This window comes from Oncorhynchus nerka, linkage group LG1 (genome assembly GCF_034236695.1).
Source record: "Oncorhynchus nerka isolate Pitt River linkage group LG1, Oner_Uvic_2.0, whole genome shotgun sequence".
NCBI classification, from domain to species: domain Eukaryota; kingdom Metazoa; phylum Chordata; class Actinopteri; order Salmoniformes; family Salmonidae; genus Oncorhynchus; species Oncorhynchus nerka.
The window spans coordinates 39,128,983-39,143,861 of record NC_088396.1 but is presented as its reverse complement, the minus strand read 5'-3'; the positions used below and the strand labels follow the sequence as shown (position 1 = coordinate 39,143,861).

Sequence of the window (14,879 nt, the reverse complement as noted above, 5' to 3'; positions counted from 1 at the left end):
GCCTGTATCTTAGCCAGAAGACCAGATGGTGGCTCTAAACATGACAACCAATGCAACAGTGCAGAGGCAACCATATTGTTAACAATAATAGTGCGCCCACTGTACGCCATCTCCTCATCCTCCCTTCTACCATTTCAAGCACCCCATTCCAATTTTTTTCCATTGTCCCCTCATCCCCTAGGTACACTTCAAGATACTTTAACCCTCCCTTACACCATTCCAGCCCCCCTGGCAAAGCCAGACCATTTCCCAATCTGCAAAGCACAACTTTTTCCCAATTTACCTTTGCAGAGGATATTCCCCTAAACCGATCATCCATGAGACTCAAACTATCCACCTCAGCTTAATTTTTCACTGAAATAACTACATCCTCAGCATAGGCTGAGAGAGGAGTAGGAGGAATATCCTCTGAAAGATACACCCCTTCAATGCGACTTCTAATGCTATTTAGCAGTGGCTCTATAGAGATGGTATATAACATTCCTGACAAAGAACACCCCTGCCTAATACCTCTACACACTTTAAAAGGAGCACTCAAGCCACCGTTAACTTTCAATGCACTTTCAGTGTCACCATATATCACCCTGATCATGACAATATAACCAGAGCTGAAAACAAATGCCTCAAAAGTGTGTCATAAGTATTTATGTTCAACTCGGTCAAATGCCTTTTCCTGATCAATTGAAATTAGACCAGCATCAACCCAATAGCCCTAGAAATGTCAAAACAATCCAGAATCGGGGAAATGTTATCCCCTATCTGCCTGTCGGGAACACAGTAGGACTGGTCCGTATGATTTGCCCCATCACCTTCCTTAGCCTGTTGGATAAAGCTGTGGACAGGATCTTATAATCAGTGCACAATAAAGTCACTGGCCTCCAGTTATTCAGTTCTTCACTAGTGTCACCCTTTTTTGGCAGATGGGTGAGGACAGCTCTCCTGCAGCTTATCGGTAGTAACCCTTCAGTCAAACTATCATTAGCTACTGCTAGCCAATCCTCTCCTAACATGGCCCAAAAGACTTTAAAAAGTCAATGGGAAGCCCATCAATGCTTGGTGCACATCCATTTTCCATGTCGTTTAATGCAATGCATAGCTCCTGCAAAGACAATGGTTGCTCTAGCTCTACCTTCTGCAGCCACCTGTGGGAGCCCATCAAGGAACTGCTGTGTCACTGTTTTATCCTATTTGTACTCACACTTGTAGAGCATCAAACTCGACTGCCCTCTTTCTAATTTCACTTGGGATAGTGAGCTCTTGTCCAACAGCTGATTTGAGGCAATGAGTAATTATTCTTTGTCCATTCTTTTTTATCTAAACCGAATAAAAATGTGGATGAGGGATCCATTTCAGTGACTCCCTGAAACTTTCTTCTCACCAATGCCCCCTGTGCTATGATGCCCGACAGGTCTGGCAATGGGTTTTTTTCCCTCTTGAGTGGCTGAGTATGTCCTCAATCTCCTGTGGTCTCAACCAATGTCAGGAGTTCCACTATTTCAGGCTCTGGGACGTTCATTGGTCTGGTGACATTCATTGTGTACTGAATCTGGATTTTCACCACTGTTTAAGGGATACAAAACTGGCCTTTGAGACCTCCACCTCTCCCAGAAAAAAACTACAACATTTATAACCTGGCCAGAGAGATGGTGATCTCTCTCAAATGGGCCCATGTGTACTGTCTCGTGCCTCCATGTTGGCTCCGCCAAATATCACACAGTTCATATGATACAATAAGGCAATATTGTTACAAGAAGAGGTTCTTTGTGGTTTCTATCTAAATCACTGACTGAGCAGTTAAAGTTCCCAGCAAGAAATAAATAATAATCTTCAGTGTTACATTTCTCAATGGTATTTGGATAGCAACACCCCCACTTTTTGAGCTTTTATGACTACACACCACCAAACAACCTGACGCAGCAGGAATCTTTACACAATGCTGGCAAATACGTCTTTCAAACCCCAACCCTCCGTGAGTGGCCACTGCAACTGGCCCCACACACTGGTTGCACGCTGGAGAAAAACCACCTCACTATCACACTGTGTGTGAATCCTAGACTCACTGACCACGGTGCAGAATCCTAGACTCACTGACCACAGTGCAGAATCCTAGACTCACTGACCACGGTGCAGAATCCTAGACTCACTGACCACGGTGCAGAATCCTAGACTCACTGACCACGGTGCAGAATCCTAGACTCACTGACCACGGTGCAGAATCCTAGACTCACTGACCACAGTGCAGAACTCACTCCTCCTAGACTCACTGAAACTCACTGACCACGGTGCAGAATCCTAGACTCACTGACCACAGTGCAGAATCCTAAACTCACTGACCACGGTGCAGAATCCTAGACTCACTGACCACGGTGCAGAATCCTAGACTCACTGACCACAGTGCAGAATCCTAGACTCACTGACCACGGTGCAGAAGTCTCAGACTCACTGACCACGGTGCAGAATCTTAGACTCACTGACCACAGTGCAGAATCCTAGACTCACTGACCACGGTGCAGAAATCTCAGACTCACTGACCACAGTGCAGAATCCTAGACTCACTGACCACAGTGCAGAAGTCTCAGACTCACTGACCACAGTGCAGAATCCTAGAAACAAGCTATTGTTAGTTTGCAGGCTGACACACACATACACACACTCTCTCTGTCTCTCTGAAGTAGCTGCTGTTCATTCTGCTGCAGGCTGTTTTTACTCCTCATAGTACAGTCAATGAGCCACCTGTTTCCCATCTCCTATGTTTGTATTGAGCTCATTTTGTGGCATCGCTCGCCACCACAGAACTGACAGTGTTATTGTATTTGACTCATTTTGTGGCATCGGCCACCCCCCAGGGTACTACTGACAGTGTTATTGTATTTGACTCATTTTGTGGCATCGGCCACCCCCCAGGGTACTACTGACAGTGTTATTGTATTTGACTCATTTTGTGGCATCGGCCACCCCCCAGGGTACTACTGACAGTGTTAATGTATTTCTACAGAGCTTAATGGGACCTCCACAATGGTTGCTGGATACACTTATATAAGAACAATACACTTATATAAGGACAATACAATTACATAAGGCATGAATGGAATATAGTGTACAAACTGTACTCTGCAAGAACAGAACATAGTAAGACCATAACCGATATATAAACTTATATAACAAGAACATAACAGGAGAGTTACTCTATAGGGCCCTATTGTATCGTAGTCCTCACCATCTCCGTGCTACAGTACACCAGCCCAGTTATGAGTGTGCTGGCATCCACACAAAGGAGAGCACAGAGTTTATTGTACAGTAAAGTCTGTTCAGTGTAGAGCACTACTGACACACACATACACACTCACACACACAGAGCGGAGCAGAAGTATCTATCCAGAAGAGGATATAAAGTAAGGAAGGCAGTTTAGAAACTCATTACCCAGACACAGAATACTATGGTCCTAAGGAGAAGAGGGTTTAACTGGGTTTATTCACCTCATACCGGGTTTGGGGAGGATGTGTGTTTGTGTGTCTGTGTGTGTGTTTGCATCCTAATTCATTCATGCCGATTGTGAAGTACCGACACAGCCTCCAGCAGAAATGGATGATGTGTTAAAGGCATCTGTAAAATATGAGACTTTCAGACAGACGTAGTGATTAATTTGATTAATTTGACCTCTCAGTTAGAGATATATATGGGCAACACTAACTTCTCTCTTCACTGAGTTTGTAACACTGTCTCTCTCTCTCCCTCACTCTCTCCCTCACTCATCCCCTCACTCTCCCTCTCCCCCTCTCCATCTCCCTCTCTTCCTCTTTCCCTCTTTCCCTCTCCCTCTCCCCCTCTCTCTCCCCCTTTCTCTCTCTCTCCCTCACTCACTCCTCACTCTCCCTCTCCCCCTCTCCTCCCCCCCGTTCTCTCTCTCTCATTCTCTCTCTCCCTCTCCCCTCTCTCTCCCTCCCCCTTCTCTCTCTCTCCCTTTTCTTCTCTCTTTCTCCCTCTCCCTCGCTCTCCTCCCCATTCCCATTTCTCTCCCTCTCCCTTCCCCCTCTCTTTCTCTCTCTCTTTTCCCCATTTTCTCTCTCTCTCTCTCTCGCTCTCTCTCACACACAAACTCTCCCTCTGCCTCCCTCCTATCTCTCCTTTCTCTGTCTGTCCTACAGGAACAGTATAGCAGCATCTGCAGTGTGTGCATTTAACCTTAGCTCCATCACCCAGGCCTTCAACGGGCCCTTCCGTTCCCAGGAGAACCCCCGCTCTACCTGGCTGCCCACCCCCAACCCCATCCCCAACTTCCAGGTTAGTGCTGGTCTGGAGGGTAGTCCTGCCCACCCTGTGTATCCCCAGAACCAGGACAAAAGGACACTGCATCTAGGAGGCATTTGATATAAGAACTAGGGATCATGCATCACATAGCCCACATCATTTAAGAAATGCAACCGTAGCTTTATGAAGAAATTAATGTCATCCAGTATTCAATAATGGCATTTAAGGAGCATATTGTTGCTGTAGCGTGCCAGATCCAGAGATGTTGTTTAGCCCAACAACAGTCATTACATTGTAACAGTCATTACATTGTAACAGTCATTACAATGTAACAGTCATTATCTTGTAGGTGTGAGTAAGTGTGATTACTAAAGAACAAAAGGAGAATGAAATGACCACAGCCTGAGACGTAGTATTAATTTAATCAAAACAATAATGACTGTGAACATGAGGCATTTTTCATTTTCATTATGTAGCGCTCTCTCTCTCTCTCTCTCTCTCTCTCTCTCTCTCTCTCTCTCTCTCTCTCTCTCTCTCTCTCTCTCTCTCTCTCTCTCGCCCGCCTCTCCCACCGCTCCTCCACCCCTCCTTAGTGTGGGACCATAGATGATGACGGGGGTCCTAACGATGGTCTGACGGAGCGCAGCCTCCAGGACGCCCAGCGGCTGTACCTGATGAACGACGTGGTGCAGCCCGTCTCTGTGGACCCCTTGGTCATGCAGGACGATGTGCGCTTCTCCAGGCTGGTAGTGGACATCGTACAGGGTCACGACACCCTCTACCACGTCATGTACATCGGCACAGGTCAGCACAGAGTTCAAATGTCAAGGTCAATAGGTTAGACCCAATAATCAATCATAAACCAATTAAGTAATCAATCAATGCCGGCACCCTTCGCTAGCTGTCTATCCAAAGGACGTTCTATTGACCTATTATAGGACCCTGAGTGTTCCCTAACCACATGACCTGACTGTATACAGTACAATCCAACAAATTCTCATCGTCCTCTTCCTCCTCTCTCCTCCAATCAGAATACGGCACCATCCTGAAGGCCCTGGCCACCACCAATAAGAGCCTTCAGGGGTGTTACCTGGAGGAGATCCAGCTCCTCCCCCCTGGGGTGCGGGAGCCAATCCTGAACCTGCAAATCCTTCACAGTGATAGGTCACTGTTTGTAGGACTCAACAACAGAGTTCTGAAGATTCCATTGGAGAGATGCTCCAACTACAAGACTGAGACGTGAGTTTCTTACATTTTTACAATTTGTACAAGTACACAAAAAGCCAAACAGGCCAACAAACCCAAACGTATAGGAGAGTACATGTTAGGAAAAGCTGCAACTTCATGACTGAGACGTGAGTTCCTCAAATTGGGGATTATTACACATTCTCTATCACATCTCCGCGTTTCAGTATAGTTTCTGTATAGTTTCTGTAAACTTCCATAAAAATGTACAGAGTGTTGTTTATTGCTTACTTGGAAACAACTTGCCTTCCTTTCATATAGCCGAAAACCTATAAACAGGTCTGCATATGTATTTTCCTTAAATGCTATATTTAAAGTAGTTAGTTTAAATATAGCATTTAAAGGTTTTCGGCTATATGAAATGAAGGCAAGTTGTAATTGTATTTTTTTGTAATTGTATCAGTAACTTACTGTATTAATCAACAGTATGATACTGTGTAAACGGAAAACAGTAGATTAGCGTACGATGCACAGTAAAGTACCATACATTTGTTTTACAGCACACCGTAAGACCTTTCTGTAATTTCAACAGTAAAACACCTTAGAATGCACAGTAAAATACCATATATTTTTTACAGTCTTAATTATGATGCATTGTGGGAAAATGTTAGTAGGCGGGGAAGGAGTCTCTGGCTCATGAACATATTTTAAGGTGTGGCTTATAAGAGACTATATTTGTTACACCTGTGGGTGAGAATTCTGTACCCCCACATAACATTGTAATATACTTTCTTTTAGAAATACTTTAAACCCTGTTTTGAAATTCTACAGTAACTTGCAAGCCAATTGCTGCCAGTGATTTACTCTTATTCCAAATCCAGTAAAATGTTTGGAGCACCAAAAACCTTTTAAACACTAGTGGATGCAGGGTATTGTTGTTTCTTACTTATTAACATATTTTCAGATGTGTCTTGTGCAGTACCAATGTAAGTCATATGTAGTAGTTAAGCTTTTGTTAAGGCTTAAAGTGAATATTATATAAAACACCAAATATCAGTTGGTATGCTGTAATACATAGTTAAATATTCACTATTAGCAGTTGCTGATTTTATTTTCAATACAATTCAGCAATAAAGTACTATACTGCTGTTTTGCTATATATTTACTGCAGCATACTGTAAATGATGGTGCATTGCGTAGAAATATTGTGGGAGGAGAAAGAATCACTGCCTCAGTAACATATTTTAAGGCGTGCTTTGGAAGTGGCTATATTTGTTGTTGAGAGTCCTGTACCAATTTAAGTGATATGAGGTAGTAGTTCTATAACAATTAAATGTAGACTGAACAAAGATATAAACGCAACATGCAACCATTTCAAAGATTTTACTGAGTTACAGTTCATATAAGGAAATCAATCACTTTAAATAAATTCATTAGACCCTGATCTATGGATTTCACATGACTGGGCAAAGGCGAAGCCATATGTGGGCATGGGAGGGCAAAGGCCGAGCTAGGCCCAGCCAATCAGAATGAGTTGTTCCCCACAAAAGGGACTCATTACAGACAGAATTCTCCTCGGGTTCATTAGCTGTCAGGATGGTTGGACTCAGACGATCTTGCAGGTGAAGAAGACTGAAGTTTTGTAGTGATTTCGTGTTATAGTTGTTGATGTAAAGAATATTTGTTGGTCGGTGGTGTGTAATGAAAAGCAAACAGACACTGCACTTGACACCCTTTTGAAATTGCTTATTCCAGTTACTAATAAGCACGCACCCATTAAGAAAATGACTGTAAAAACTGTTAAATCCCCATGGATTGATGAGGAATTGAAAAATTGTATGGTTGAGATGGATGAGGCAAAAGGAATAGCAAATAAGTCTGGCTACACAACTGATTGACAAACATATTGCAAATTGAGAAATCATGTGACTAAACTGAATAAAAAGAAGAAGAAACTACTCTATGAAACAAAGACAAATTACATAAGGAATAATAGTAAAAAGCTTTTGAGCACCTTAAATGACATTTTTGGGGAAAAGGCAAACTCAGCTCCATCATTCATTGAATCGGATGGCTCATTCATCACAAAATCGACTGATATTGACAACGACTTTAATGACCACATCGCTCGCGTCGCAAAATAAATGTATGCATACATGTTACTCAATCATTGCACCCACACTGCTCAGACACGTCAGCGGGCGTCTGCGTGGCCAGGCACTAAAATAGAAATTGGTTCTATTTGTGACATTCAACACGCTGCAAGTCCAGCCTCTCCCATCTCCTCATTGGTGTTTAGGAGCATAAACCCATGTGTGGGATTGAAAGATAAACTTAGGTCCACACTCCGGTTGGTTGTAGTAATGCTGTAAAGTTGGTTGCCAACCACAATATAAAGTCCAAAGAAGAAAAAGAATCTGAAGGAAGGAGGAGAGATGACGAGAAACACATTTGTTTTACCGTTTTAGCTGTGGATTAATTGTCAGAGTAGAGGACCTTGTGCATTTCAGATAAAACAACCCAATGTTTATATACCAGGACAAATTAGCTAGCAACAACAAGCTAGCTAGCTAAATTACTATAAGTGGTTAATGCTTTTTGACCTGTCCCCAAATCAATATAATTGGTTCAGAGTTTTGATATTTCAATCTGCGTGTCCTGATCGCTTCTGGTGTGGGTGAATAAAATCAACTTGGACACGCACACGCGTGCGGTTTGGTCAGCATGTTAGGCAACAAATGGTGACACTACACATCGAAATATATCTGACCAAATTATGAAAGACAAGCATTGTAATTTTGAATTCTGTAAAGTGAGTGTGGAAGAGGTGAATAAATGATTGTATATCAACCATGTCAAGCCCCGGGGTCTGATAATCTGGATGAAAAATTACTGAGGATAATAGCAGATGATATTACTCCTCCTATTTTCCATATTTTCAATTGAAGCCCACTAGAAAGTGTGTGCCCACAGGTCTGGAGGGAAGCAAAGGTAATTCTGCTACCTAAGAATAGTAAAGCCCCCTTTACTGGGCCAAATAAAGTGGTGGCAAGTAGCCTAGTGGTTAGAGTGTTAGACTAGTAACTGAAAGGTTGCAAGATCAAATCCCTGAGCTGACAAGGTAAAAATCTGGCGTTCTACCCCTGAACAAGGCAGTTAACCCACTGTTTCTAGGCCGTCATTGTAAATAAGAATGTGTTCTTAACTGAACTGCCTAGTAAAAAAAATAGCCAACCAATCAGCCTGTTACCAACCCTTAGTAAACTTAAGGGAAAAAATGTGTTTGACCAGATACAATGCTATTTTTACAGTAAACAAATTGACAACCAACTTTCAGCACGCTTATAGGAAAGGACATTCAACAAGCACAGCACTTGTACAATTGACTGATGATTGGCTGAGAGAAATTGATGATAAAAATATTGTGGGGGTTGTTTTGTTAGACTTCATTGTGGCTTTTGACATTATTGATCATAGTCTGCTGGTGGAAAAACCAATGTGTTATGACTTTACACCCCCTGCTATATTGTGGATAAAGAGTTACCTGTCTAACAGAACACAGAGGGTGTTCTTTAATAGAAGCCTCTCCAACATAATCCAGATAGAATCAGGAATTCCCCAGGGCAACTGTCTAGATCCTTTACTTTTTTCAACCTTTACTAACGACATGTGTAGTGCTATATTGTGGGTAAAGAGTTACCTGTCTAACAGAACACAGAGGGTGTTCTTTAATAGAAGCCTCTCCAACATAATCCAGATAGAATCAGGAATTCCCCAGGGCAACTGTCTAGATCCTTTACTTTTTTCAACCTTTACTAACGACATGTGTAGTGCTATATTGTGGATAAAGAGTTACCTGTCTAACAGAACACAGAGGGTGTTCTTTAATAGAAGCCTCTCCAACATATTCCAGATAGAATCAGGAATTCCCCAGGGCAACTGTCTAGATCCTTTACTTTTTTCAACCTTTACTAACGACATGTGTAGTGCTATATTGTGGATAAAGAGTTACCTGTCTAACAGAACACAGAGGGTGTTCTTTAATAGAAGCCTCTCCAACATAATCCAGGTAGAATCAGGAATTCCCCAGGGCAGCTGTCTAGATCCTTTACTTTTTTCAACCTTTACTAACGACATGTGTAGTGCTATATTGTGGATAAAGAGTTATCTGTCTAACATAACACAGAGGGTGTTCTTTAATTAATGGAAGCCTATATAGGACAATAGGCAAGCAGCTTGGTGAGAAGGCAACAACTGTTGGCGCAATTATTAGAAAATGGAGGAAGTTCAAGATGACGGTCAATCACCCTCGGTCTGGGGCTCCATGCTAGATCTCACCTCGTGGGGCATCAATGATCATGAGGAAGGTGAGAGATCAGCCCAGAACTACACGGCAGGACCTGGTCAATGACCCGAAGAGAGCTGGGACCACAGTCTCAAAGAAAACCATTAGTAACACACTACACCGTCATGGATTAAAATCCTGCAGCGCACGCAAGGTCCCCCTGCTCAAGCCAGCGCATGTCCAGGCCCGTCTGAAGTTTGCCAATGACCATCTGGATGATCCAGAGGAGGAATGGGAGAAGGTTGTGTGGTCTGATGAGACAAAAATAGAGCTTTTTGGTCTAAACTCCACTCGCTGTGTTTGGAGGAAGAAGAAGGATGAGTACAACCCCAAGAACACCATCCCAACCGTGAAGCATGGAGATGGAAACATCATTCTTTGGGGATGCTTTTCTGCAAAGGGGACAGGACGACTGCACCGTATTGAGCGGAGGATGGATGGGGCCATGTATCACGAGATCTTGGCCAACAACCTCCTTCCCTCGGTAAGAGCATTGAAGATGGGTCGTGGCTGGGTCTTCCAGCATGACAACGACCCGAAACACACAGCCAGGGCAACTAAGGAGTGGCTCCATAAGAAGCATCTCAAGGTCCTGGAGTGGCCTAGCCAGTCTCCAGACCTGAACCCAATAGAAAATCTTTGGAGCGAGCTGAAAGTCCGTATTGCCCAGCGACAGCCCCGAAACTTGAAGGATCTGGAGGTTTGTATGGAGGAGTGGGCCAAAATCCCTGCTGCAGTGTGTGCAAACCTGGTCAAGAACTACAGAAAATGTATGATCTCTGTAATTGCAAACAAAGGTTTCTGTACCAAATATTAAGTTCTGCTTTTCTGATGTATCAAATACTTATGTCATGCAATAAAATGCAAATGAATTACTTAAAAATCATGCAATGTGATTTTCTGGATTTTTGTTTTAGATTCCGTCTCTCACAGTTGAAGTGTATCTATGATAAAAATTACAGACCTCTACATGCTTTGTAAGTAGGAAAACCTGCAAAATCGGCGGTGTATCAAATACTTGTTCTCCCCACTGTATATCATATATCACTGTATCATCTGCATACATTTGAACTTCAGACCCAGTACAGACAAAAGGCAGATCATTCATGTACAGGCTGAAAAGGAGGGGCCCCAGTATTGACCCTTGGGGCACGCCCACATCATAGCTAAGAGTGGGCAACAGCTCATTACTCACTCTGACACACTGAGTTCTTCTGCCTTCAAGGTATGATTTCATCCATTTCAAGGCATCGGGGAAAAGTTTAACTTTGACAATATTGTGATGAGAACTTTGTGGTTAACAGTATCAAAAGTCTTCCTTAGGTCCAGAAACACAGCCCCAACAATGCCCCCTTTGTCCATCTTGGACCTCACATTTTCCATAACAAAGCAGTTGGCCATTTCTTTGGAGTGTTTTGCTTTGAAGCCAAACTGTATGGAGTGTAATGTGAAGGAGCTGTTGTTGAGGTGGGCAATCAGTTGTTCTGCTACATACTTTTCAACAACCTTTGACACCACATGTAGTATACTAATAGGCCTGTAGTTACTAACGTCAGCAGGGTCACCCGATTCTACTTCCGGCGCCGACAGAGATGGCCACCTCACTTCGCGTTCCTAGGAAACTATGTAGTATTTTGTTTTTTTACCTTTATTTCTTACATTGGCACCCCAGGTAATCTTAGGTTTTATTACATACAGTCGGGAGGAACTACTGGATATAAGAGCCACGTCAACTCACCATCGTTATGACCAGGAATATGACTTTCCCAAAGTGGATCCTCTGTTTTGCCCACCACCCAGCACAATGGATCGGATCCCAGCCGGCGAATCAAAACAACGACGCCGTAAAAGGGGCAGACGAAGTGTTCTTCTGGTCAGGCTCCGGAAACAGGCAGATCACGCACCGCTCCCGAGCATAATACTTGCCAATGTCCAGTCTCTTGACAACAAGGTTGATGAAATCAGAGCAAGGGTAGCATTCCAGAGAGACATAAGAGACTGTAATGTTCTTTGCTTCACGGAAACATGGCTCACTCGAGACGGTACAGCCAGCTGGTTTCTTCACACATCGCGCCGACAGAAACAAGCATCTTTCTGGTAAGAAGAGGGGCGGGGGGGTATGCCTTATGATTAACCAGATGTGGTGTGATCATAATAACATACAGGAACTGAAGTCCTTCTATTCACCTGATTTAGAATTCCTCACAATCCAATGTCGACCGCATTATCTACCAAAAATAATTATCTTCGATTATAATCACAGCCGCATATATTCCCTCCCAAGCAGACACATCGATGGCCCTGAATGAACTTAATTTGACTCTATGTAAACTGGAAACCACATATCCTGAGGCTGCATTCATTGTAGCTGGGAATTTTAACAAGGCTAATCTGAAAACAAGACTCCCTAAATTCTATCAGCATATCGATTGTGCTACCAGCGCTGGTAAAACCCTGGCTCATTGTTATTCTTATTTCCGCGACGCATATAAGGCCCTCTCCCACCCTCCTTTTGGAAAAGCTGACCACGACTCCATTTTGTTGCTGCCTGCCTATAGACAGAGACTAAAACAGGAAGCTCCCACGCTCAAACAAGCTAAGCGTCAGTATAGAGACAACGTAGAGTTGCAATTCAACGGCTCAGAAACAAGAGGCATGTGGCAGGGTCTACAGTCGATCACGAATTACAAAAAGAAAACCAGCCCCGTCACGGACCAGAACGTCTTGCTCCCAGACAGACTAAACCAGGGGTGGGCAAACTTTTTGACTCGCGGGCCACAATGGGTTCTAAAATTTGACAGAGGGGCCGGGCCAGGAGCATTTGGAGGGAGTGTTTGGGCCGGATATACTAAAGCATTAAATGTAGTGTGTGCAAACCTCATAGCACAGTAAGAACACTACAACCCAATTTATTAACTGTCTTTCAAATGTGAAAAATAGCCCTTATCAGTTAATAAATTTGTCTCAAGGAATATGCAAGATATGGCATTTACATACTATTTCGCAGATACTGGGAGGAGGAAATGTAAATAGATTAAAATAACATATGCACTGTGATTTATCAAGATTGCGTCTGTTTTTAATAAGTTTCAATCGAAGGTGCAAAGTTAAAGAAATCAACATTTATTGAAAAATGGAATCACTTTCAACATTCAAAACATATTATTACACAACGAAATACTCAAGCTCAATAATATCTACTTGTGTTAAACTCCGCAAAATCATGGATGGATTGTCCTGACCGCGCGCTCTACAAACTCGCCACGGACGCCCTCGCCTTCACGCGCAAACAGTACACGTGTATCGTTGCCAAGCACACAGACATAGGCTGTATTAAATATCCTACCTGCAGCTGAAAATTTAAATTTAAATTAAGAGCGATGTGCGGTGTGTTAATTAAGCTACTGTACCGCTGCTGTGCGTAAATGCGCATTGCTCTTAATTAAAAGACGCACTTCCAAACTTTCCATATGCATTTTTGCATAACACAGCAGAAAAACTCACCATTTCAGTGGGAACAGTGTTGTTGGTCTCCCTTTTTTGCCAGTGCATCAAAGTCTGGAGTTAGTTTTGTTGTGGCAATTCTCAGGACAGATCTGAGGTGTTGGTCAGTTAACTTGGATCTGTGATGGGCTTTGTTGATTTTCATGACGCTAAACGTCTGCTCACACACGTAGGTCGAGCCAAACAACACCAGCATCTTCTGCGCCGTCCTCCGGAGGTTTGGAAACGCGGTCTCGTTAAGTGAAGCGTAAAAGTCATTCAGTTTAAGAGACTTGAACTTCTCCTTTGAGACGGAGTCAGACTGAAGATCGATCAGTTCCAATTGCAGCTCCTGCGGTGCTGATTCGGGGTCTTGTGACAGGGGACAGGACACCAGTTGAAGTGACTTGTCAATTTTTTCAAAATCACAGAACCGACGGCAAAATTCTCTGTGCAGATCGTCCAGTGATTTGCAGTATTTCTTCGCATTTCGGGCGGCCTCTTTCTGCACGGCTAGTGTGGGGAAATGTGCAAAAGATTTGTTTGACATTTGCCTGGAGAATAAAACCAGCTTGGATTTGAAGGCTCTCACATTTGTGTACATGTCGTGCGCAAACTGATCTTTCCCCTGTAGCTTCACGTTCAGCTCATTCATGTGTGAAAATATGTCCACAGCAAACGCAAAGTCACAAAGCCAGTTTGTGTCGCTCAGCTCGGGGAATTCGTCGGATTTCCCCATTAAATTAAAAAATGAGCGAATCTCATCTTTGAGCTCCCAGACTCGTTGAAACACTTTCCCCAAACTTAACCAGCGGACGCGAGAGTGGTAAATTAGGTCCTGGTGATCCGCATTAGTTTCTTCCAGGAACGTAATGAACTGACGATGATTAAGTCCCCTTGCTCGTATGAAGTTAACAAGTTTTACAACTGGATCCACGACGTGATTAAGCTGCAATACAGACTTACACAGAGACTCCTGATGAATGATGCAGTGAAGTAAAATAACATCCTGGTCAGGGTTTTCTTCTTTCACTTTATCCTGGATTCTTTTCAGCAGCCCGATGTTTTTTCCAGTTAAATTTGGCGATCCATCCGTGGTGACATTGGCAAGTTTACTCCAAGGTAGCTTCATTCTCTCGATGACAGCAGACACCTGTTCATATAAGTCCTCTCCTCGCGTTTTCCCTTTCAGTGATTCCATGCTCAAAAGCTCCTCCGTTATCTCAAAACTGTCGTTAATCCCTCGGATAAAAATTAGGAGCTGAGCAGTGTCTTTTATGTCGTTACTTTCATCCAGTGCTAGTGAATATAACTTAAAGGACTCCGCCTTTTTGTTTAACTCGCTGACTATATCTTCGTCAATCAGTTCCACGCGGCGAGTCACTGTCCTGCGTGCTAAACTGATTTTTTCAAACTTGGCTTTGCTCTCCGGACACAAGAGACCTGCTGTCTCTACCATGCACTCTTTCAAAAACTCGCCTTCGGAGAAAGGCTTGCTAGCCTTTGCTAATTTGAATGCCAGCAAATAACTTGCCTTGGTACTTGACTCTTGAATTGCAGTTTGTCGGTGAAAAAAGTTCTGTTGACTCTGTAAATTAGCTGCCAACCTCTGAGCAG

The 14,879-nt window shown here is 43.3% G+C and overlaps 1 protein-coding gene across 5 annotated transcripts in view; it reads left to right on the top strand.

Moving 5' to 3' along the window:
• LOC115130065 (semaphorin-5B-like) overlaps window positions 1-14,879 on the top strand; it is a 326,138-nt gene that overhangs the window by 213,395 nt on the left and 97,864 nt on the right. For all 5 annotated transcript variants that reach the window (XM_065018604.1, XM_065018613.1, XM_065018596.1 and 2 more), the window contains exons 10-12: window positions 4,147-4,282; window positions 4,843-5,053; window positions 5,281-5,488. In XM_065018604.1, the coding sequence (XP_064874676.1) occupies window positions 4,147-4,282; window positions 4,843-5,053; window positions 5,281-5,488 (555 nt within the window). The remainder of the gene's footprint in view (window positions 1-4,146; window positions 4,283-4,842; window positions 5,054-5,280; window positions 5,489-14,879) is intronic.